At 34.2% G+C, this 23790-nt stretch overlaps 3 protein-coding genes across 4 annotated transcripts; 2 read left to right on the top strand and 1 right to left on the bottom strand.

Annotated features, from left to right (window-relative positions):
• Positions 1-1234: 1234 nt before the first annotated feature.
• On the bottom strand, positions 1235-20429 carry LOC139515961 (nuclear pore glycoprotein p62-like). 2 transcript variants are annotated; one of them, XM_071305755.1, is made up of 10 exons: positions 20331-20429; positions 11500-11572; positions 9347-9868; positions 8794-8970; positions 7896-8094; positions 6905-7067; positions 4924-5108; positions 4124-4235; positions 3556-3622; positions 1235-1593 (listed from the first exon to the last, which is right to left on the bottom strand). In XM_071305755.1, the coding sequence occupies exons 2-10, from the start codon at positions 11561-11563 to the stop codon at positions 1502-1504; spliced, it is 1581 nt and encodes a 526-aa protein (XP_071161856.1). In that variant the 5' UTR covers positions 11564-11572; positions 20331-20429; the 3' UTR covers positions 1235-1501. The 2 variants fall into 2 exon arrangements, with proteins under 2 accessions (XP_071161856.1, XP_071161864.1); XM_071305763.1 differs by having other exon boundaries at positions 19937-20361.
• Positions 12069-17510, top strand: LOC139492494 (uncharacterized). The gene has a single exon (XM_071280695.1). It carries the CDS (start codon positions 12069-12071, stop codon positions 17508-17510), a length of 5442 nt encoding a protein of 1813 aa, XP_071136796.1.
• On the top strand, positions 20391-23675 carry LOC139515988 (small ribosomal subunit protein bS21m-like). Its single transcript, XM_071305793.1, has 2 exons — positions 20391-20541; positions 23385-23675. The coding sequence occupies exons 1-2, from the start codon at positions 20453-20455 to the stop codon at positions 23560-23562; spliced, it is 267 nt and encodes an 88-aa protein (XP_071161894.1). The 5' UTR covers positions 20391-20452; the 3' UTR covers positions 23563-23675.
• The last annotated feature ends 115 nt before the right edge of the window (positions 23676-23790 follow it).

Raw genomic sequence — 23790 nt, 5'->3', positions numbered from 1 at the left:
TAATACCCCTGTTCCGAAAAGGAGGGGTATACTGGTTTATATCTGTCCCTCAATTCAATTCAACATGTACAAATATGGTCGAGGTCAGATAATACCTGCCAGACATGTTCACTTTACAATTGTTCCATAGCTGACTTATTGATAATAGTATTTGGAAAATTGACAAATGAAACATGAAAATGAGGTAATGTCGGATGATACCAGCTGGACCCACATGAACACCTTACATTCATTCTGTACACTCATGATAGTTGACGTATTGCTTATAGTACTTGACAAACAGAACACAACACAACAATTTAACATTGAACAATGAAAATGAGGTCAAGGTAAGATATAACCTGCCAGACTGACATGTACCCTTTACAATCATTCCATATACCACATATAGTTCACTTACTGTTCATAGAATGGAGAAACAAACCAAATCAAACTTGCACTTTGAATGACTTGATCTATATTCCATGTAATGAGAGTTGTTACCAGGTGAATCCTGTCTGACAGGCATTGCAAGGAATCAATTTACCAAATATAACTATCCTACTACTCATAATAGGTGAGAAATTCACAAAATAAAACAAAAATAATTTCTTTTCAGACAGTCCCTAAAACCTATAAAATGGGGTCAAGGACAATAGACATGACAGACAGAAACTTTGTAACATAAGGTATCTGTATAGAAGATATGAAGCTCTATGCCTTCTACCTTCTGAAAAATACAGCTTTATACTATTAGTTAACACCCTAGCCGCTGTATAGTACATGTCATACATATGTCTTGCTCTCTGCGAATTTCTTTGCAGACAATACAAAACCAGAAAATTCAGTACTTTCATATGAGGGCTGTTCCAAAAATAAATGTATGGGGGGAAGAAAGGCACTTTTTATTTGACCCCTCCATGCATACATTTTAAATTAGATATTTCATTTAAATGTCAAGCAATCTTTCTTAATTAAATAACCACCCCCATCAAATTTTAATTAAAGTGCCTTCCTTCCCCCCATACAATTAATTCTGGAAAAGCCCTGATGTATATTAAGATTAAGGAATATGAGTATGATACAATTTTTATTCACTTGAGACATTTAAATTTCCAAACTTAAAAGGTTACGCTTGCTGAGCCTTTTAAATATTTAAAATTTAACTGTTTCATGTGTTGACTTTGTAAGACATTTAAAATACCAAAACGTATTTTGAAGTCCTTAATTGTTCTTCATAGAAAAAAAATAAAAATCAAGTTTTAATATTTTTATTGTACAAAATATATGTACACGAAGTTACGATGATTGTACAAAAAGTTACATATATGCATTTACTGGTGTATGTCAATCATACTAAGTAAATACTTTTCTTAGATAAAGCACCTGCAGCATAGATGTTAAGTAAACATGTGTTCATCTATAATTGTTGATGTACAACAAGTATTTAAGGTTCTGATCCTGTGACGCTGTAAACTGTACAAACAATAATGTAAATTCACAGAGTAATATCAGTCTTTGTTCATTGATACACAAGACGGAAGTTCTTTTCTTCTTGTTTTCTTTGTGATTCCATCTGTTTTGATATGTCTTCAACATGTCTCTTCAATACAGCTGTATAAAAGAAATGATAAAAATATGTTACTTGACAAAAAAATCACAAACATTTTCCAGATAGTGTTCTTTTTTTGTTCATATTAAAACATCAATTTTCATATTCAAAGGCAAAGTCTTTCATTTTATACATGAATGTTAGAATTAATAAGATTAAATACTCTTCAAAATAACAAAAATGTTATGTTAATTTTATATCACTGGAAAAGCTTAATATAAAGTGTTATCACAGAGATATGTCTCGCCTTTTTGTAATTTTGATTATGCAAAAGTTAAAATCAAAATAGCAATACTTTAACATCTTACACAATTTATGAAAATGTTCAAAGTCAGTGAATCATGACTGAGTTACATGGCTAAACAATCTCCATGTAAATGAGATGTGCCAATGCTTATACAACTGCATACCAAATACCATGATGACCATTGACTTATAATAAGTCATTCCCAAATCTAAATACACACATTAACTAGTAAACTATAGAAAAGTTTCAAAGTCAATACGAGGGGGTGGGGATATATAATCTCCATGGAAACGATACTTGCAAATGCCAATAAATTTGCATACCAAATATCATTGACTTAACATTAGCAGTTCATCTTAAACTGATCTAATCACAAACTAATACATGTAAACTAAGATAAGTTTCAAAGTCATTAGACTGTGACTGAGGAGTGAGGCCAAATATTCTCCATGGAAATGAGATGTGCCCATGCTTATTTTACCATTCAGGTTTTATATTTATTATGTACATATACATATTCTTTTAAGTGATTATAGTCTCTCATAAATCTGTACAGATTGGCTTATGTATACAAAATATATCTTTTATAAATGTATTGTGTAATTGTATACATAAGGTGAGACGTAAATAAAATATTGAATTGAATTGAATTGAATTGCTTATACAACTGAATACCAATTAACACTGGCCTACCACTAATTGTTCTGCTTGAATTGACCTAATCACAAACTAATACATGATAACTCAGAAAATTTTTCAAAGTCAATCGACTATGACTAAGGGGGCAGAGCCAAATTATCTCCATGGAAATGAGATATGCAGATGCTTACACAACTACATACCAAATATCATTGACCTACCACTTGTAGTTCCCCATAAACTGACCTAATCACAAACTAATACATGTAAAATAAGCAAAAGTTTTAAAGTCAATACACCATGACTAAGGGGGCGGAGCTAAATTATCTCCATGGAAATGAGATATGCCGACGCTTACACAACTACATACCACATATCATTGACCTACCACTTGTGGTTCCCATAAATTGACCTAATCACAAACTAATACATGTAAAATAAGCAAAAGTTTTGAAGTCAATAGACCATGACTGAGGGGGAAGGGCCAAATAATCTCCATGGAAATGAGATGTGCCAATGCAGATTACAACTGCATACCAAATATAATTGACCTACCGCTTGTGGTTCACCATAAACTAGACCTAATCACAAACTAATACATTGTTGACGCCGCCGTCGCCGCCGACAACAGCATACCTTTGTCTCACTTTTTGACTCCATCAAGGCGAGACAAAAATGCTTTGGTGAACACAGCCTGATACGACTGCAGAGGTTGAACCCTGAACAGTTGGGACAAAAAATTCCAGCTCGATACAGTCTGAATTTGGATTGCGATCCAATCTTGACCTAATAAATGTTTCTGACACAAAATAAATGTGTTAAAAGATTTCAAAAACTAATGTGCAATACTATGCATTTAATTTCTTCTTGAAAATTTACAAAAAATTTGTAAAAAGATATTGGAGAAAAAAATCCATCCCCACAACTCCACCCCCCGTTAACTAACTTTTGTGGAAAGTGATCATGAAATCTAGACATGCTTATTATAAAGAAACATTATCAAAATCTTACTTGTATCAATGTTTAATTATCTCCCCTGAAACTCCAATAATTATAAATCAATATAAAAAATATTTACCTGAATTTTGATCTATCCATTGTAATGAATCCATATGTGAATTTAATATCTGTGTAATCTGGAATATCTGAAAGAGAAATAATAACTGTAACAAAATGAACCTAGATAACGGAGTCCTTAGTTGTCACTAAGGTGATGGTCATGACCAAACTAACTCAAACATGCATTTATAATATTTTATCTACCCTTGATCGCTCCACATGGTCCTGTTAAATATTTTTAAGCCCACACATTACAAAATGTGAACTTTTGAAAATTTCTTTTTAAAATTTGCCAAACAACAAAGACTGATTAATATAAAAACAAAACTTGAGATGATACAAGTACAAATAAACTGGAGAGATATATCTTGCCTGTCAGCAGAAAATTTATAAAAAGACAATTTGACAAAAACATTGCTTAATAGTTCAAAGTTCAATGATACATACTCTTCATGTAGAAGGTGTATTGGAATGTTTTTTTGCTCTGAATTCTTGGTGCATAAATGTAAAATATTATAATTTCCTCTATCAAATTGACAACCTTTTCTACCTATGTAACACTGAGTGTTACAGCACTACACACTTACTGGGTCAGTGTTATCTTGACTAGCATTCGACGTGTTCAGATGGTCAATAATCTCCTTCAGATCTTGTAACATTCTCTTTAACTGAGCGTCAACATTCTCTGCTAACTGGTAACTGCAAATATAACAGAACTTTACATAGAACTATTTAAATGCAGGATATTAGCAAAATTAATTTTTCATTTCAAAATTCACTAATAGTAAATTTCAACCTTCCTAAATTGGAGACCAATGCATACTTGCTCAAGAAAACATAACTTTAATCGAAAGGTGTAAAAAACATGGAATAAATATTGCTGAGTCATTTTTTGCTTAGGCTAAACAAATATAGAATTTATCTTTTGGTATTGTAAAAATATTGTTGTAATCTGCAATTGTTAGAGAAGAAATAAAGAAGTAAACTATTACCAAACTTATCACATGCTTTTCAGAGTACGGTACAAGATATATGATTCTCTTTAGTGCAAATAACAAACAGTTTAACAATTATTGTAGCATTTGACCCATTTTTCTTGAGTTATTTAGATTCTAATTAATTGTTGGTTTGAAGTGTCCAATTGTCAACTTTTCTTCTAAATTTTTTTTTTCATAATATCAAATTAACTGTTTCCCACATTATTGTGACTTTCTCATATGGTGTGGTAATTGTTGAAAGTCATATGCTTACTGCAACATAAAGATGTTAATTTTATCACTGCTATGGGAACTTTCAAGTCAATAGAAACAGATTTCAAAATAGTTTCAGAACCTGATCGGGATAGAAGATTTTTGATTGGTTGATTCAACCCAATGATTATACTAACGTGTTTTCCCTCTCCAAGTCTGCATGTTGTTGGAAGCTTATATTAGGTTGTTCCTCAACCGATTTCTCTAATGGATTTAACATCTCCTCTAGTTCTCTCTGCTGTGATTTTATAAAATCTAACTCATGGTCTAGTTTTTGTTGTTCTACCTTTACTCTCTCCATATCACTATTTAAACAGGTAATCTAAAATAATATCACAAAATTAAATGTTATCAGCTGTTATTTCAACACAAATTGTTATATTTAAGAGAGTTCTAGAATTTATAGTTGAAAAACAGAAAACAAACAAGAATGTGTCCTCAGTACACGAATGCCCCACTCGCACTATCATTTTCTATGTTCAGTGGACCGTGAAATTGGGGTAAAATCTCTAATTTGGCATTAAAATTAGAAAGATCATATCATAGGGAACATGTGTACCAAGTTTGAAGTCGATTGGACTTCAACTTCATCAAAAACTACCTCGACCAAAAACTTTAACCTGAAGCAGGACAGACGGACTAACGAACGGACGAACCGACGGACGAACGGACGCACAGACCAGAAACATAATGCCCCTCTACTATCGTAGGTGGGGCATAAAAACTAACACAAAATACATTTGCACATTGGAAAATAACGAATGCAAATATCACTGAGGAAAACAAACAAAAAACCCCAGATCAGTTCCTCTTTTCATACTTGTGATTCTTCCGGATGGAGTCAAAATCTCCTGCTTTTCAGACCCTCTTCCGTCCCTCCTGTTAAAATTTGAAATCTTCTGCTTTCTGAAAATGTCCACCTCGTAAAATTTTCAGTAGACATTTTTGACTACAAAAAATCAATATGGACAGAGAAAAAGTCTGAGAAACTCAAATTTGATATGGGAAAAGTCAGAGAAAAACGGAAGTTTCCTTTCATTGATTTTGTGTCAAATGATAAAATAGGTAAAATTTGCCTGAGGTGTTTAAGATTAAACTGTATATATATTAATAAATTTAAGATAATAGGCAATTACCTGGTGATCAACAAGCTAGTTTAAGACAAGCCTGGTTGATTAAAAGTGAAATACTGACAAAGGATTAAATTGTACAAGTTCATGAAGTTGTATAAAAACAAATTAGATTGATGCTGTTAAAAACATGGAACATTAACTGAACCTCAAAAACAAATAAAATCAACTCAAATATGAAATTTATGACTTGTTTTCTATCCAAGCCAATAAAATACCTACGGTATATACATTGTAAGTATAGTTGTCTTGGAAAATTATAAAATTTTAGAATTTGACAAAATGCAAACCGAATTTTATCACCAAATACCCCCAGCAACAAATAAAAGAAGACAAAGTATCTAGCCAAATTCAACTCTGCCTGGAGATCTGATTTTAAATGGTGCAGATCCTGTTCCAAGGGTCAAGACCATGCTTACCACACTTCATGCAAAGCTGACTATGGTGGCCCTAATGACTTGACCAAACTTATGGAGACAGCTACCCACCAGCAAGCCTACAACTCTATCAATTCAACACCTTTTGTTACAAGCATGTTCAGTAGTGGTACCAAAGTTGACAATGTAGCTTAATCAGAGGTACTTTTTGCCAACTATGTATGATGGCTGATCACAAATATCTTGAATTATACATAATGAATAAATATTTAAAAAACCCCTTAGCCTTTATTTTTATCAAGTAAAAATGGATATGCAGGTGTTTAAAGGTATGGAATTGTTGTTCTTTTAACAAAACAGGAAGATATGCAGTTTAAACACACAACAAAACCATTGCATACGTCAATAAAAAGGTCGATAAAAAATCTCCAGTTATGAGGCCCAAACTCAAGCTGAAAATTTCCAAATCTCTAGTTACCTCTGTTACATGTCTGTCTTTTAATGATTGTAAAAGAGATTCTTTCATTTATACAAGGTATCAAACTTACCATCAGTATGCATACATTGAGGTAATAACCATCATATATTGAGGAATGCTCCCCTCTACTTACTTTTTCACCATTCTCAACCAGTAATCTGTCCCAGGCATTAACATGAGTTGCTTGTTCCAAAAATTCTTTTTCTTGTTTTTCAAGATCTTGCATCCATTTGTTTATATTCTCTTCTAGTTGCTGATAGTTCATCTGTTTCTGTGGAACTGCAGCAGTACCAGAGCTTTAAAAATGTTACAATGAAATTTGATAACGATAATTTCCTGTTTAAGGGCAATGTGTAAAATATTTTAATCCTTTTCAAATATAATTAAATAAAATTTAGTATTGTATCAAGGAGTCTGTAAAAAGATTCAATGCTGTTACTAACAAGAATGTGTCCAAAGTACATGGATGCCCCACTCGCACTATCATTTTCCATGTTCAATGGACCGTGAAATTGGATAAAAAATATAATTAGGCATTAAAATTAGAAAGATAATATTATAGGGAACATGTGTACTAAGTTTCAAGTTGATTGGACTTCAACTTCATAAAAAACTACCTTGACCAAAAACTTTAACCTGAAACATGCATTCATTTTCTATGTTCAGTGGACCTTGAAATTGGGGTCAAAAGTTTAATTTGGCTTTAAAATTGGAAAGATCATATCATAAGGAACATGTGTACTAAGTTTCAAGTTGATTGGACTTCAATTTTATCAAAAACTACCTTGACCAAAAACTTTAACCTGAAGCGGGACAGACGGACGAACGGACAGACCAGAAAACATAATGCCCCTCTACTATCGTAGGTGGGGCATAAAAATAGAATAAAGTTTATACTTGTATCAATCAATTACTGAACTTACTATGTGATCAGAAAATTTTTCAAAACTTTACACCTAATAAAGTATATTTCAGTTAGACCTCATACCTATTATCCTATCATAGTGTACATGAAATGTCACATTTTACAGAGAAATGTCATTTTTTTACCAGAATATCCATTATTCACCATCTTTAAAAAAAGATATTTGTGTTTCTTATTTTTTTATTATATATTTGCTAACCTAGCAGCTATTGATGTCGGGAGTGAAAAGCCAACTGTAGCTGTCTTTGCTTTTTCAACCCCACCCAATGATGGAGCAGCTGAAGTAGTAGCCCCACCAAGAGAGAATCCTGCGGCAACACCCAAGTTAGCTGGTTGTGTACTCGATGTTGTTGCTGATGCTGGTGCTGTTCCTAATTTTAATCCTCCTCCAAATAAACCTGAATAAGTAAATTTAAAGCTGTTATCTTATTGCTAGCAAGTTAAAGGTTTGAATGACTTGATAACTTTGTTTGAATATGATTCTGTAATGTATACAAACTACTGCAAGACGTTATTACTAGGTAACGTCACAAGTTGTTACTATTAACAATAACAATTCTGTCTGATGAACCGTAGGAAATGTGATGAACCCTTTCAGAAACAAAGTTTGATTTATTATGTGATTTTTGTGTGTGTTTTTTTCATTTTTAAATACATTTATATATGATAAAATTGAGAATGGAAATGGGGAATGTGTCAAAGAGACAACAACCGACCAAATAAAAAACAACAGCAGAGGGTCACCAACAGGTCTTCAATGTAGCAAGAAATTCCCGCACCCGGAGGTGTCCTTCAGCTGGCCCCATAACAAATATATACTAGTCTATATACTAGTCTATACTAGATGTATATGTTTTGTTTGAGTAGTCAACCATACACTGGTATCAAGTAATGTTTGAAGTAAGACAAAAATGACCACATATAATATTTGTCTCTTTTAAATATTCTTATTATTTTACCAATATGAAAACTGGAATGAATTTGTAATAACACCATATTTTAATGATTAAAAATTCCATCTGCAAATTCTCAAAAATAATGTTGTCATTGTTAAAATACGATGTTGATGTTGTTTATTTGATGTAAAGGAGCCAAACCTGGAGCTGATGTAGCTGTTGGCTGTACTGCTGATGGCTGGACAGGCCTCGTTAAACCACCACCAAGACCAACTGTTGGCTGTGATGACAAATTAAAACCACCTGTTGGTTGTGCTGTGGCCGCTCCTGTTGGTCGGGTCAAGTTCAAACCACCAGCTGGTTGTGCTGTACTTGTTGCTAAAAAATTACATTTATATATATATATATTGATACTACAAGGAGGGAAGACAAAATACACAGTGAATAAACCTAATTCAAACATGAAAAAAATAGTACTTGTGAGGACGAATTCTACGCCACAATATGTTTGGATGAGGGCCAGAATGTAGATAGAGTTTTAATATGAGAAAATATATAAAATAAGGAGATGTGTTATGATTTCAATTGAAACAACTACCCATCAAATTCCAACAAATATAGTTCAGCGTACAGCCTTTAACAATAAGAATATCACATAACTTATAGTTAGCTATTAACAATATCCTGCTTATATACAATAGTATTGATGCATTTAAAATCCAATTTGATACCTATAGTATAACAATGAATATACCTGATGGATGTGTTACTGTTGAACCTGCAGCTGAAAACCCTGGTGCTGAAGTTTGTGTAGTTATTCCACCTAATGAGAAACCACCAGCCGCTGGTTGGGTAGCTGCACCACCTAATGAAAACCCAGCTGCTGGTTGGGTAGTTGCACCACCAAGTGAAAAACCAGCTGATGGTTGGCTAGTAGCACCACCTAATGAAAATCCAGCTGTTGTTTGGGTGGTTGCACCACCAAGTGAAAACCCAGCTGATGGTTGGGTAGTTGCACCACCTAATGAAAACCCAGCTGCTGGTTGGGTAGGTGTACCTCCTGCTGAGAAACCAGCTGTAGCTTGGGTAGCACCACCAAATGAATATCCGGGTGGTGGAACAGATGTAGGGGCTGGTGCTGTGGTTCCTCCAAAACCAAATCCTGGTGTACCTGAGGAGGGAGTAGGCTGTGGTGCACCTCCAAAACTGAACCCTCCTCCACCTCCACCTGGTGCACCTGGTGTACTACTGACTACAGGGGATCCAAATGAAAAACCTTAAAATTGATATAGAAGAATTACCGGGTATTAATAAAATCAAATTTCAAAATTTCATATTTTGTAAATCACTGGTGTCCATGCAAAATTGGAAGTTATATATAGTTTTTATCAAAATAAAGCTGTTTAATTTGATTTTTTACTTGAAATTCTGAACAAAAAGCAGAGGAAAACATTTTTCCTGAGGTTAAGGTTGATTTCATGGGAAATAAGATTTGGCATTAATTTATCTGGAATTCAGAATGAGACCCACTTCTTCGATACAAGGGGGAATAAAGTCAAAAGTCAAGGAAAAACAGAGACCATGGTCAAAGAAAATCAAGATAATAAAATTCAAAGAAACTAAACATTAACATGATTAAGCAACATTCAATTCACATAATAAAATGAGGGTGATCACAGGTGCTCAAATGGTCACCTAAGTTTGAATTATTCAGTGATCTATATACAAATTTACTTTGAGCTTTGAACAAGATCAAGCACAAGAAGGCTAGCTGTATGAAATTGGTTCGGAATTATAGGTTTGATATTGGAGGAACAGTTTGATTTCTATAGCACATATTATGCAGTGTACCTATGAGCATATTTATTATGAGATTATTATTTTCCTTGCACCTGCGGCTTTTTATAATGCAAGAAGTATTGGCTACCTATCATTACAAAAAATGTGATTGGGACTGCATGGGCTAACCAGATGCTCGGCAGGGCGCAGCTTTATACAACTGCAGAGGTCGAACCCTGAACATTTGGGGCAAGTATGAATACAACATTCAAGCTAAATACAGCTCTGAATTTGGATTGTGTTTAAATAGTTGACACAACATAGGTTTCTGACACAGAATGAATGTGGTCTAATGAACTTAATTTTTTTTTGTTGCTTTTGAGCAATTCACTATGCTGTTGAATATAAATCCTCTCGAAAAAATAATATTTGAAGAAATTCTCTTTTTTAATTTCTGAAATCTGAAATGAGAAAAAGAAAGATAACTCCAATTTTCAAAGAAGATTTCATCAAGCATTGGTTTTAGGTGATTCAACAACCATTCTGGACAAAGAAAGATAACTCCAATTTATTGTCTTGAAACTACAAAAATGCTTGTTTTTGGCCCCTTTTTGGTCCTTTATTCCTAGACTGTTTACCCCATAACCCCTAAAATATATACCAACCTTCTACTTATGGTATTAAACATTGTGGTACAATTTCAGAACAATTGAAATACTTATACACAACTTATTGTTCTGACACTAGATACATGCTTGTTTTGGGCACCTTTGGGCCCCTAATTCCTTAACCTTAGAGACCACAACTCCCAAAATCAATCCCAAGCTTTCTTTTGTGGTTAGAAACATTGTATTAAAATTTTATTGAGTTCAATTTACTTATTCTAAATCTATTATCCGGAAACCATCCGTCTTCAGACGACGAGATACCAATATTTGACCGCAAAATTTTTTGAAGTCGTATAAAAACAGTTATAGACCAACTATTAAAAATTAAAACTGATCATTATAAAAATAAATGTTTTAAATCAATAAAAATATATGTATGATGTAGATTTAATACTTTTAATATTAACTTTTAAATTTCAGATATACCAAAAACACTAAATTCTAATTTACATAAACCTACCAGATGGTTTTGTAGTAGATGAAAACGAAGTTGTTCCAGTTGGCGGATTATTCCCTCCAAACATCTTTACAATCTGAAAAAAAATAGTCTATTTATAAATCTACATTATATGTATATGTATATGTTAATTTTAGTGTTTTCTTTATGGCTATCCATCCTCATTTGTATGTGAATAAACACTCTATACAAAAATATTCACCATCTTAGTTACAAAGGTTGACACCTGTCACTCCAGTGCAACATTGAGATGTAAAGCCACAAAATGTGCCAGGTCTTTTATTCAACATGTTCAATAGTCAATTGTAAATTTCAAAATTATTTGCTTAACTTAAGTTCATCTGCACTTTTTCCTGGTCTTTTGACTCATTAAACACCACTGTTCAGGACTGTGTTCATTAGACGTTCGCGGTACCGCTATGTATGTATAGTAACGTCATGCTACTTATGACGTTGAGATTTATGTGCAAATGGAGTTTAGAATCAATACAAGTAAAACCAGCTAGTATTTCTTATTTGTGCCTAAAAAGTCTGATTATACCACTCTAAGATATTGGTGCCGTAGGACCAAGATGAGTTCCAAACTACGTTCTATACGTGCAGGACACAGAAGCGTTATTTCCCGACTTTTGAAGAAATTTGAGGACATCCGAGACGACGGAGATGAGCCCATGAACACTGAAGAGTTAACTAAAATTGTGAACAATCTGTTGAAGAAACAAGAGACACTACAAAAACTTAATGAGGACATTCTAGAAAATCTTGATGAAGGAGAAGTAGAAGCCGAGATCGTCGATTCAGATGAGTATGCTTACACATTAGATGGAAAAATAACGCAAATACAAAAGCTCATTCTTGTCAATACATCCACACTCAGTACAAATGCAAAAGATTTTGTCAGTTATAGCGACCCTTCACATTCCGCCTCTGCTCAACCCGCCTCTGCTCAGCCCGCTCATGCTCAACCCGCTCATGATCAACCAAGTTATGCTCAACCCGAGATATACAATAAACAGAATACATGTAATTCAAACTTCCGTGTACCGGAAACTCAGTTTTCACGTAGTAACACTAGATTAAATGAGTACAACAAGTTGCCCAAATTGAATCTTCCTACCTTTGATGGTAATATTATGCAGTGGCAGTCATTTTGGGATTCATACGAGACATCCGTTCACGAAAACACTACTCTTGGAAACGTTCAGAAATTTAATTATTTGAAGTCACTACTCCATGATGAGGCATTGAAAACCGTCACAGGGTTTGCGCTTACACATGCAAATTATGAGAAAGCTATTTCTTTACTGCAAGAAAGATATGGACAATCGCATGTAATAAGACAGAAGTATATGCAAGCACTAGTTGATATACCAGCCCCTAAATACACGATATCTAGCATGAAAAACTACTACGATGAAATTGAGATACACATTAGAGGATTAGAGTCATTAGGTCAAAGTGAAGACACATATGGAGCGTTTTTAGTGCCCATTATTATGAACAAACTACCCGGTGAAATCCGCAGAAATCTTGCCAGACAATATAGATCTACAGATTTACAACTGAATGAATTACGCCGTGGAATTTTCGATGAACTTTATATTATGGATGCAGGCAAAACTTCAGAACAGTTTGAACACCCTACAGCTACCGCCGCCTTTCTGACAAATACAAATTATAGTAATCGAAATAGAGGTAACAAGAATACAAACGCAACTAACACTAAACCCAAGCCACTCTGTGCGTACTGTAAGGAGCCACACTCGTCTGTTAATTGCACTAAAGTATCTGATTACAATGGCCGGATGTCAATCGTGAAACAAGATCGTTTATGCTTTAACTGTCTAGGACACCATAGCTTGTCCGCATGTAAATCTACAAAAACTTGCAACAAGTGTCACAAACGTCATCACACCAGCATTTGCAAAGACAATGTTAAAACAAATGAAGACAACAAACCAACAGGGGATATAACCGTAGGCACAATTCAACACAACGCGGAGGAACCAGACACTGTTTTACACTCGCAATCGACAGATCGTGTACTTTTGAAGACAGCAATTAACCCAGTAAGTGCAGAACATGAAATACTTGATGCAAAAATATTGTTTGACGAAGGCGCACAGCGCTCATTTATCACAGAGGAATTAGCCGAAAAATTGAAACTCAAACCTACTGGAACTGAAAGCGTTAACCTATCCGGATTTGGAGACAATGCAAATAGTACTAAAATTCGCCATTTGAGTACAGGATTGGTATATCTCATAACTACAGAGGGTAAACTTCCGATTCGAGTCTTGATCGTTCCAGAGATCGCAGTACCGATGAGAACCTATGTACGCCAAGCAGCAAAACTTACATATTTGTCAGGAATCAAATTAGCTCACCCAGTAACAGCAGATGAAAACTTTGAAATTTCTATTCTAATTGGAGCTGATTACTTCTGGTCAATTGTTCAGAATGATATTATCCGAGGCGAAGGACCGACAGCTGTTCAATCAAAAATCGGATACCTGTTGTCTGGAACGCTACATTCACACAACTCTGACACAGATGGATACAAGAGAGCTTCAATGATGAACGTGATGATCGCAACAAAAACCGATGAGTACGACTTGGAGAAATTTTGGAAAATAGAGTCACTGGCTACCGAGAAAATTGACACTTCAAAGTTAGAAGAACAGATGGATATTCAAAAGACTTATGAAGAGAAACAAATTCGTTACCATGACAACAGATATTTTGTAACGTTACCATGGAAAGAGGATCACCCTACGTTACCGACAAATAAAGCCATTGCACAACGAAGGACGGAAAGTGTAGTAAGAAGACTTAGCAAAGAACCCAAACTACTGGAAAAATATGGAGAAATAATGGCTGAGCAGGAGAAAAGGGGCTTCATAGAGAAAGTGGATATTACTAATGAGGCCGATGAAAAGAGCAAAATACACTATATTCCGCATCATGCTGTGAGAAAAGATTCAACAACAACACCAATCAGGGTCGTATTCGATTGCAGTTGTAAAGCAACACCAGAATCGTCTAGTCTTCATGATTGTTTGATGACTACTCCACCCAATTTAAATGACTTAGTCGGCATTCTTTTAAGATTTCGTTTACACCAATTTGCCGTTACTACTGATATAGAGAAGGCGTTCTTGAACGTGGGACTAGAGACACAGGATAGAGATGTCACACGTTTCTTTTGGTTCGATACACCAACAGACCCATCAACTCCACTATCAACTTACCGATTTAAGTCTGTATTATTTGGAGCCACTTCATCGCCATTCATACTGAATTCCGTTCTACAAAAACACTTGAGAGAGAACCGTTGTGAATATACTGACACTTTAAAGAACGATTTGTATGTTGATAATATACTGTCGAGTTTTCCTACAGAGAGTGCATTACTGAAATATTTTGATACATCAAGAGACTTATTCATTAGAGCAGGATTTAACTTGCGCTCATGGTCTTCAAATTCTCAACTTTTGCGAGACCGCGCAAATTCACACAGCGTATTAGACAAAGATGAACTCATAAAAGTGCTTGGATTGAGATGGAACACTTGTAACGACACACTTACTTTCGCCAAACCGGAATACACCGATATTGAAGATACACGTATGACAAAACGAGAGATTTTAAGACAATCGTCTAAAATCTATGATCCACTCGGACTTATTGGTCCAGTTACTGTGCGTAGTAAGATGCTTATGCAGACTTTGTGGGAGAAAGGATTAAATTGGGATGAACCTCTTACATCTGAAATTACAACAGAATGGAAGTGTGTTCTAAAAGATATTAATGAATGTTCACATTTGGAAATTAATAGACCGTATTTCAAAGAAAAATCAGACAATGTAGAATTACATGTGTTTACGGATGCAAGCTTGAAAGCCTATGGAGCATGCGCATATTCAGTCAGTGGAAAAGAAACCGTACTTATCATGTCAAAGAATCGAGTGACACCACTCAAACAGTTAACAATTCCGAAGTTAGAACTCAGTGCAGCTTTGATAGGCGCAAGACTGGTCAAGCATTTGAAATCGCACTTGGATGTTACAAGCGTCACATTATGGAGTGACAGTCAGATAACTTTAAGTTGGCTTACTACTGAGAAACAATTACCCGTTTTCGTTAGTAATCGAGTGAAGGAAATTAACGAAATTACGCAAGAATACACATGGAAGTACTGTCCGACAGATTCAAATCCGGCAGATATGCTATCGAGAGGAGTAACTGCAACCAAATTCCTAGAATTGGATCTTTGGATGAAAGGACCCGAATGGCTCACTGACAAATCAAACTGGCCACAGTGGAAGAATAAAGAATCCCACATTCTTAGCACTACCATTGAGCAAGGACAATCAACTAGTGAACCGCAACAGAAAATCAGATCTTATGAAGGAATAAGTAAAATTATGGATATACAACGCTACAGCTCATACCAAAAACTTTTGCGTATAACTGCATACATGTACCGATTCATAAACAACTGTAGAAATAATGACAAACTAACAGGAAATCTTAGTGTCAATGAAATTCAGACTGCTTCGACTTCATGGATTCGAGATTCGCAACTGCGTAAATACCCGGATGTTATTGAGAGTTTAAACAACAAATCAGAGAAAAATGCGCTAGTGAAGCAACTTAGATTGTACATGGATAAAATGAACATTATCCGTTGTGGCGGGAGAATTAACAATGCACCTATTGATGAATCAGCTAAATTTCCAGTACTAATACCGAACAAAGACAGATTTTGTAAATTAATTGTGATGGATGCACACGCAAAGAATTTTCACTCTGGATTAGAAAGTACAGTGACATTTATTCGCCAGTCTTACTGGATTCCATCGATTCGACAATGTGTGAAATCAATACTCCGTAATTGCGTTATTTGCCGTAAAATTACCGGAAGACCATATCATACACCCGACCCACCACCACTGCCGTCCGACAGACTTAATGATTCACCACCGTTTACCGTAACCGGTGTCGACTTCACAGGAGCATTGAATGTGAGAACAAAAAGCAACAGTATTAGTAAAGCATATATTTGTCTATTCACCTGCGCTAACACTAGAGCTGTGCATTTGGAAATCGTTGAAGACCTTACAGAACAAACATTCATTCTAGCGTTTAGGAGATTCACCAGCCGCAAATCGTTACCAAAAATCATGATGTCTGACAATTGTACAACATATACCGCAGCAGCGAAGGAAATTGAAATGCTTACAAAATCTAATACTATTCAGGAACAACTCAACATATATGGAACTCAGTGGAAATTTATTCCGAAGCGTGCACCATGGTATGGTGGTTGGTGGGAACGATTGATCGGCTTGACCAAGAATTGCATAAAGAAAGTGTTAGGACGAGCACTAGTTACTTTTAGAGTGCTAGAGACAATTGTGATCGAGATAGAGGCTATATTAAATGATCGTCCGTTAACCTACGTATCAACAGACCTTACCGATGATGAACCGCTTACACCGTCTCATCTTCTCTATGGAAGACGGGTTAAAACTTTACCGTATTCAGGAACAATTAATTTCAGCAGTGAGGAGAACGTACAAAACTTAACACATTACACAGCAAATAGACAATCTAGTGTTCAAAAACGCATTATTCACGACTTTTGGAACAGATGGCGACGAGAATACCTCACTTCACTTAGGGAACAACATAGAAACACCGGAATTAACACTCAAATCATTAAAGTGGGCCACATTGTACAGATTCATGATGATACCCCAAGGACAGTGTGGAATATAGCGATTATCGTTAAGTTAGTTTATGGGAGAGATGGACTTTGTAGGTCTGCTATTTTACGCACTAAAAATGGCACGACGTCTAGACCAATAAGTAAGCTATATCCACTTGAACTCTTATCAACAGATAGTCCGTGTGATTCAAGTGACAACACTATTACTTCAACCAGAAAAGCAAAAACTGATGCCAAGGAGAAAATCAAAAGTTGGATTCAACCGTTCCGTAAAGCATAGAGACTGTTTAAGTGTTAAAAGTTAAAGTTTTATTTCATTTGAGAGACAATAGTTATTTCATTTTAAAGTTTTTTCTTTATTTATTGCTTAAATTTTCATTCGCGGCCCCCCAGGATGTTCAGGACTGTGTTCATTAGACGTTCGCGGTACCGCTATGTATGTATAGTAACGTCATGCTACTTATGACGTTGAGATTTATGTGCAAATGGAGTTTAGAATCAATACAAGTAAAACCAGCTAGTATTTCTTATTTGTGCCTAAAAAGTCTGATTATACCACTCTAAGATAACCACTATATATTGCTTAACATCTTCTAATTTTTTTTCTGATCTATCCTTTTTATGGATAGCAGGCCATAATCTAGCCAGCAAAATGGTGATTTTAGTCGCCAAAGAATTTTGAGAATTGTTAAATCTTGCCGATTGACTGATATCATAGCATCTGATTCTCATTTCTGTCTTTAAAAATTCCAGGTTATTTCGGTAAAACAATTGTTGCAGTATAAGATAATAAAAGAAAGCCCCCATAAGTATGACCACCTAGACAATCATCAGTTAGGATCACTATTTATATAAGGGATAAACCCTTTATTGATGTAATATCATTTATCAAATAGTAAAAATTGGATGTTATAAATAATATTCTGGTGCATTACATGAAAGATTTTTCAATTAAAGAATGCATTTGTACATGTAACATTGTATTTTCAAATTTCTAAAATGATTCCTCAAGGTAATGACAATGAATTACCAAGAAATCTTCAAATAATTAATTTATTTTGGGATCATACAAGATCATGTCACCTTGTTATATTGATTTATAATTTTGCTGCATGTGAATCATAATGATAAACTGCTAATTATCAACAGGTAAAGTAAAGTGCTTGCTTTAAATGATGACATGCATATTAGATACTATTTTGGTTATTTTCATAATTACTTACATGTACCTGTCGTTTCAGGGTTATCTTTAGAATTTTTTTAAGGGTTTTATAGAGTAATAGGGAAGTTTTAAATTCATGTACCGGTATGTGTTTATCCAGGACTTCTATCTTTTGTATCGATACAGACAGATGAATAACACCCTTGAAGTAATCAATTAGATGAAAATATAGGGTTAAGTGTTGTTTTTACAAATAACACATGTATATTTTGCTTCAGAAGTAATTGTCTTTGATGGTATGGATGGAAGCAGGACAAATCGCCCATCTTGCTAATCGCCCCACATCAAATCGCCCCACACCAAATCTCCCCATTGTTTACAAACTCGCCCCACTTTTAAAAAAATCAACCCAAACTGATTTACAAACTGGTCCCACTTGTGAAAAGGGTTAAATCCCGTTAATTGCCCCACTTAATGCAAAAAGATAAAACCTAGATTTTCATTGACTTAATTCATAAGGACTTTTCTATTTTTCATAAGTGGGGCAAACTGACAAGCCTCTATTTATCAGGATTTGTATTTTTCCCAAGTGAAAATTGGCATTCACGTCACAGAAATACTGATACTCTCTTCTTTCTGATTTATTTCAACAAAAAGAAAAGAACTAGAACATAGATATAAGAAGATGTGGTACATGTATGAGTGCCAATGAGACAACACTCAATCCAAGTCACAATTTGTAAAAGAAAAACCATAAAAGGGGAAAGTACAGTCTTCAACACAGAGCATTGGCTCAAACCGAACAGTAAGCTATAAAGGGCCCCAAAATGACTTGTGCAAAACCATTTAAACAGGAAAAACATGACGTTTATCTATAAGACTTTTTGATATGGGATGAGCTCTGACGTCCCACGGCCCCAGCTTGTCTGGCAAAACAGGCGTTGGACGTCAGAGTAATCTCGACTATAGACAATTAAAATATTAGCTATAAAAGTACAAGTGACATATACTTCAACGTGTTCCCGAAGTCACGGTGTCAATAATGGGATACAGTTCAAAATTTGATTACCAGATTGATTATTCAGTGGTCTCATGGTCAGTGAGGGCAGTCGGGGTCAATACAAAGACCACGACAATCCTCACTGAACAAAGGGACCATGACTCAAACTGGTCTCTTGGTATCTGTGGGAATTTCATATATAATATTTTGTTTCTTTTATTAACCCCAATGTAGGTGACAGAAGTATGCGACAGTCTTTTTTTCTGGCGCATACATATTTTTGGCAATTTTTCATTAAATAATTGACACCGGGCTATCGGGAAGCAGTATATAATCTCTATCTTCAGCGATGGACATTAAGATTCATTTATACACTTGTGTATATTTATTAGCAACTACTACCTTATATATCAAAGCAATCAACTATGTAATTAGCAATGCAACGAAACAAAAGCAAGAACGACAAAATAAACATTTTTTTACAAAAGTAAAACCACAATACATTAAAGACTTTGAAAAAAAACCTCACAACTTAAGAACTCACGTGTAGTAAACAAAACACGAAACACTAAGACTTTTTTTTTCTTTTTTCTCCAAAAAACAATCACGATAAGTGTAAATAGGGCGCAAGTTCCATATCAGGAAAGTCGCCTCCCAAAATATCAATATAATAATAAATTTCAACGTGTTGAAGGTGGTCATTACAATGTATAAGTAGAAGAATACTAATTAAAAACAAATAGCAAGTGGCAAACAGAAAGATAATTTGTTCCTCGTCTAAAAAAAATGTTTTAAATAAATTATGTGTAGTGAAAAATCCTCAAAATCGCAGGGGACGAAGACGTATGTTCATTCATTGTATTCCAACTCTTTTCTACACTTTTAAATTAAAAGCCTTCCTTTTCTGTAAAGGAAAGCAAAACATGCTATTTTCATACTTTCTTTTTGATTTGGCTCGAAATCTTAATCGGTGTACAAATGTTCTTACATTTCTAATGCAAATCGCGTTACTTTAAACGCATAAGTGACCATAGAACAAGGGAGACCATTCATTGACAAAATGTCATGCCATAGAAATGCAAAATTCTTGGCAAGAACCGTTTTTGTTCACAAAAATAACGTAGAACAAGCCCACAATGCATTGATGAGGTATTATATTATAATTACTTACATGGTCTTTTTTTTTAAAGATTGACAATCATAAATCGTAGTACGTCCTTGAGAAATGTATCTTCGGGTATGATTCCAGGTATTTTCAAATGGGTCCCTTTTCTATCAAAATTGGGAATTTTCACCCAAATTGGGAAATTATTTCCGTATAAAATTTATGATAAAATAACATTATTTTCCTTTTAAAACAGAAAATGTTTCAAGTTTTACCTGTTTCATAATCATGATGGTAATGACCCAATGGATAAACTATTTACAATACACCTTATCGCTATTTTTCCGCCATTGCTGGATATCACACAGGTTCCCGTAAAATTTTGACATCATAAAACAAATATCTGACGCCACAATGGAAAAGTGATTGTTGTATGCGTCAAAAGTTCAAGCGGCCGGGTCAGCCGGGATTAGCGATAAGGTATATACATGGTACATGTAGTAAATTACAAACATTATATGTGAATAAAACATTAAAGGTATAATGAAAATCTATTGCAATAGATAATTACTAGTAAGAAAGAGGAAGATAGTTAATTAAGTGCCGTATATTAGTGATATATTATAAAGTATAAGATTTATTTTATTTTTATCGCACAATGTGGTTATATTTTTTCCTGTAATTTTGAACATTTTTAATACAAAAGTCTCTCTAATACTGGAGTAACCTCTGCAGTGTAGCAGCATGTGCTGTTCATGATCTATCATTAAATTTATTAACCTTGCAGCTTGCCTCTAATTTATTGATAGTAAAAGCTAAAAAAGCTCTATTCAAAATACAGAAATCTCTAAGTCTTAACAATTCATGTAGAATTTTAGAAAAACTTTTTGATACAATGGTACTCCCAATTTTATTACATGAATATCATGTATATGGAAGTGAAGTTTGGGATATTGAATCAAATTTTAAAAATACTGAGAATCAACCATATGAAAAGTTACAAAATGTACATATAAAATTTATGAACATGAACATAAGGTGTCTTATACAATATATCATGGTCCAAATAGGCACCTAGGTATAACCAGATGCTCTACAGGGCGTAGCTTTATACGACAGCAGAGGTCGAAACCCTGAACAGTTGGGGCAAGTATGGACACAACATTCAAGCTTGATACAGTTCTGAATTTGGATTGTGATTAAATAGTTGATACAACATAGGTTTCTGACACAGAATGAATGTGGTCTAAGAGAAACTTAAAAACTTAAATTTTTTAAATTGGACATTTACCTATTATGGTCCAATATCCAAAATCTGAAAACATGGTTAGATTCAGCATATCAAAGAACCCCAAGAATTCAATTTTGGACCCTTTAGACCTCAATGTGTACCAATTTGATAAACTGGCCCAAATATTAAACATCTAAATACATGGTTAGATTCAGCTTATTGAAGAACCCCATATATTCAATTTTTGTTGAAATCAAACAAGATTAATTTTGGACCCCGATTTGGAACAACTTGAAAACTGGGCCCATAATAAAAAAAATCTATGTACATGTTTAGATTCAGCATATCAAAGAATCCCAACAATTCAATTTTTGTGAAAAATCTAAATAAGTTTTATTTTGGACCCTTTGGACCTTAATGTAGACCAATTTGAAAACGGGACCAAAAAATAAGAATCTAAATACATGGTTAGATTTGGCATATATCAAAGAACCCCAATAATTTTTGATGAAATCAAACACAAAGTTAATTTTGGACCCTTTTGGCCCCTAATTCCTAAACTGTTGGGACCAAAACTACCAAAATCAATTCCAACCTTTTGTGGTCATAAACCTTGTGTTTAAATTTCATAGATTTCTATTTACTTATACTAAAGTTATTGTTCAAAAAACAAGAAAATGCTTATTTGGGCCCCTAATTTCTAAACTGTTGGGACCAAAACTCCCAAAATCAATCCCAATCTTCCTTTTGTGGTCATAAACCTTGTGTTTAAATTTCATAGATTTCTATTTACTTATACTAAAGTTATAGTGCGAAAACCAAATGTCTTCAGACGACGACGCCAAAGTCATACCAATATATGACCAAAATTTTTTTTAATTTTTGCGGTCGTATAAAAATGTTGCGGATAATATGATCAGAGTGACATATCAAACATCTGCCCTTCAATAACTTCAAATTAGCACAAAACCAGGAATATTAGTTTCAAAGAAAAACAACCAGAAACTTAGAACAGCCACACGAATATATTTGGGATTTAGCACTATTTTTATTTAGATAAGATGATTCCTTTTACTTTATAGTTTTGATCACTGGAAAGTTTATCTGTACACAACAGAAGTTTAAATAATTAATGTTAAAGAAAATGCGTCATTCTGAAAGTATAATGTTCTTTCAAGTACTCTATAAAAATTTAATCCCAAAATAAAAAAAAGTAGAACTCTATTTTCTAAGATTTGAATTTGAATTTCAAGCAAGAATTCATTATTATGTTTGGATCACATATACATGGTATCAGACAGTGATGGACTGATGGTATGATCAATTAAAGTTACTAACAGGCTATTATCTATGTATACCAGAATGGTGCCATCCAAGCAGGGTAATGCTCATTGTTGAATGCTGTACTGTTACCGTTAGTTGTTAATTTCTGTATCATTTTGTCTCTTGTGCAGAGTTGTCTCATTGGCAATCATACCACATTTTCTTCTTTTTTATATAAACAAATACCAAACCTTGACAAATGTATTATGTGAGTATATAAACCTGTTAATAACTTAGACTAGTTATGTAAGTGCAAATTACTTGAATAAATATTCTATAATTTCAATTTTAAACTAGTCTCTGTAATAAAAATTTAAACACTTTTTTTTCCAGATTTATGAGAAATGATGGAATTGTTGACCAAGTTAGGAGAAAGAAATATTATGAAAAACCAACCACAATGAGGAGACGTATTAGTTATGAAAGATGCAAGAGGATATACAATGCTGACATGCAAAGAAAAATAGAATTTGTGATGAAAGTCAACAGAGAAAGTCCATGGATAGGATGATGAATATTAAAATACATTATGTGTATTCTGCTCCTCATAAGTGACATACTTCCAAAACATTTTTTCAGATGGAATGTAAATTATATAGAAAATAAACAGTTGTGACAAATAAAGTTCATCATTTGCATAATATTTAAAAAAAAAATCCCCCCCTCCTCCAACAGTCTGTACTGAGAGATTTATTATACAAAGATTGGATTGGTTGATGGAAATCAGCTTGTCTGTCTG

Source organism: Mytilus edulis, chromosome 1 (assembly GCF_963676685.1).
Source record: "Mytilus edulis chromosome 1, xbMytEdul2.2, whole genome shotgun sequence".
Taxonomy (NCBI): domain Eukaryota; kingdom Metazoa; phylum Mollusca; class Bivalvia; order Mytilida; family Mytilidae; genus Mytilus; species Mytilus edulis.
Note: the sequence above shows the minus strand (reverse complement) of the source record. Positions and strands in the feature narration are given on the sequence as shown.

Coding starts and splice junctions, on each gene's coding strand:
- LOC139515988 (XM_071305793.1), top strand. CDS start 20,453: ATGTCATGCCATAGAAATGCAAAATTCTTGGCAAGAACCGTTTTTGTT. Junction 20,542..23,384: donor GCCCACAATGCATTGATGAG/GTATTATATTAT, acceptor TTTTTTTTCCAG/ATTTATGAGAAATGATGGAA.
- LOC139492494 (XM_071280695.1), top strand. CDS start 12,069: ATGAGTTCCAAACTACGTTCTATACGTGCAGGACACAGAAGCGTTATT.
- LOC139515961 (XM_071305755.1), bottom strand. CDS start 11,563: ATGTTTGGAGGGAATAATCCGCCAACTGGAACAACTTCGTTTTCATCT. Junction 5,109..6,904: donor TGGTTGAGAATGGTGAAAAA/GTAAGTAGAGGG, acceptor ATATTATTTTAG/ATTACCTGTTTAAATAGTGA. Junction 1,594..3,555: donor ATGGATAGATCAAAATTCAG/GTAAATATTTTT, acceptor TCTTTTATACAG/CTGTATTGAAGAGACATGTT.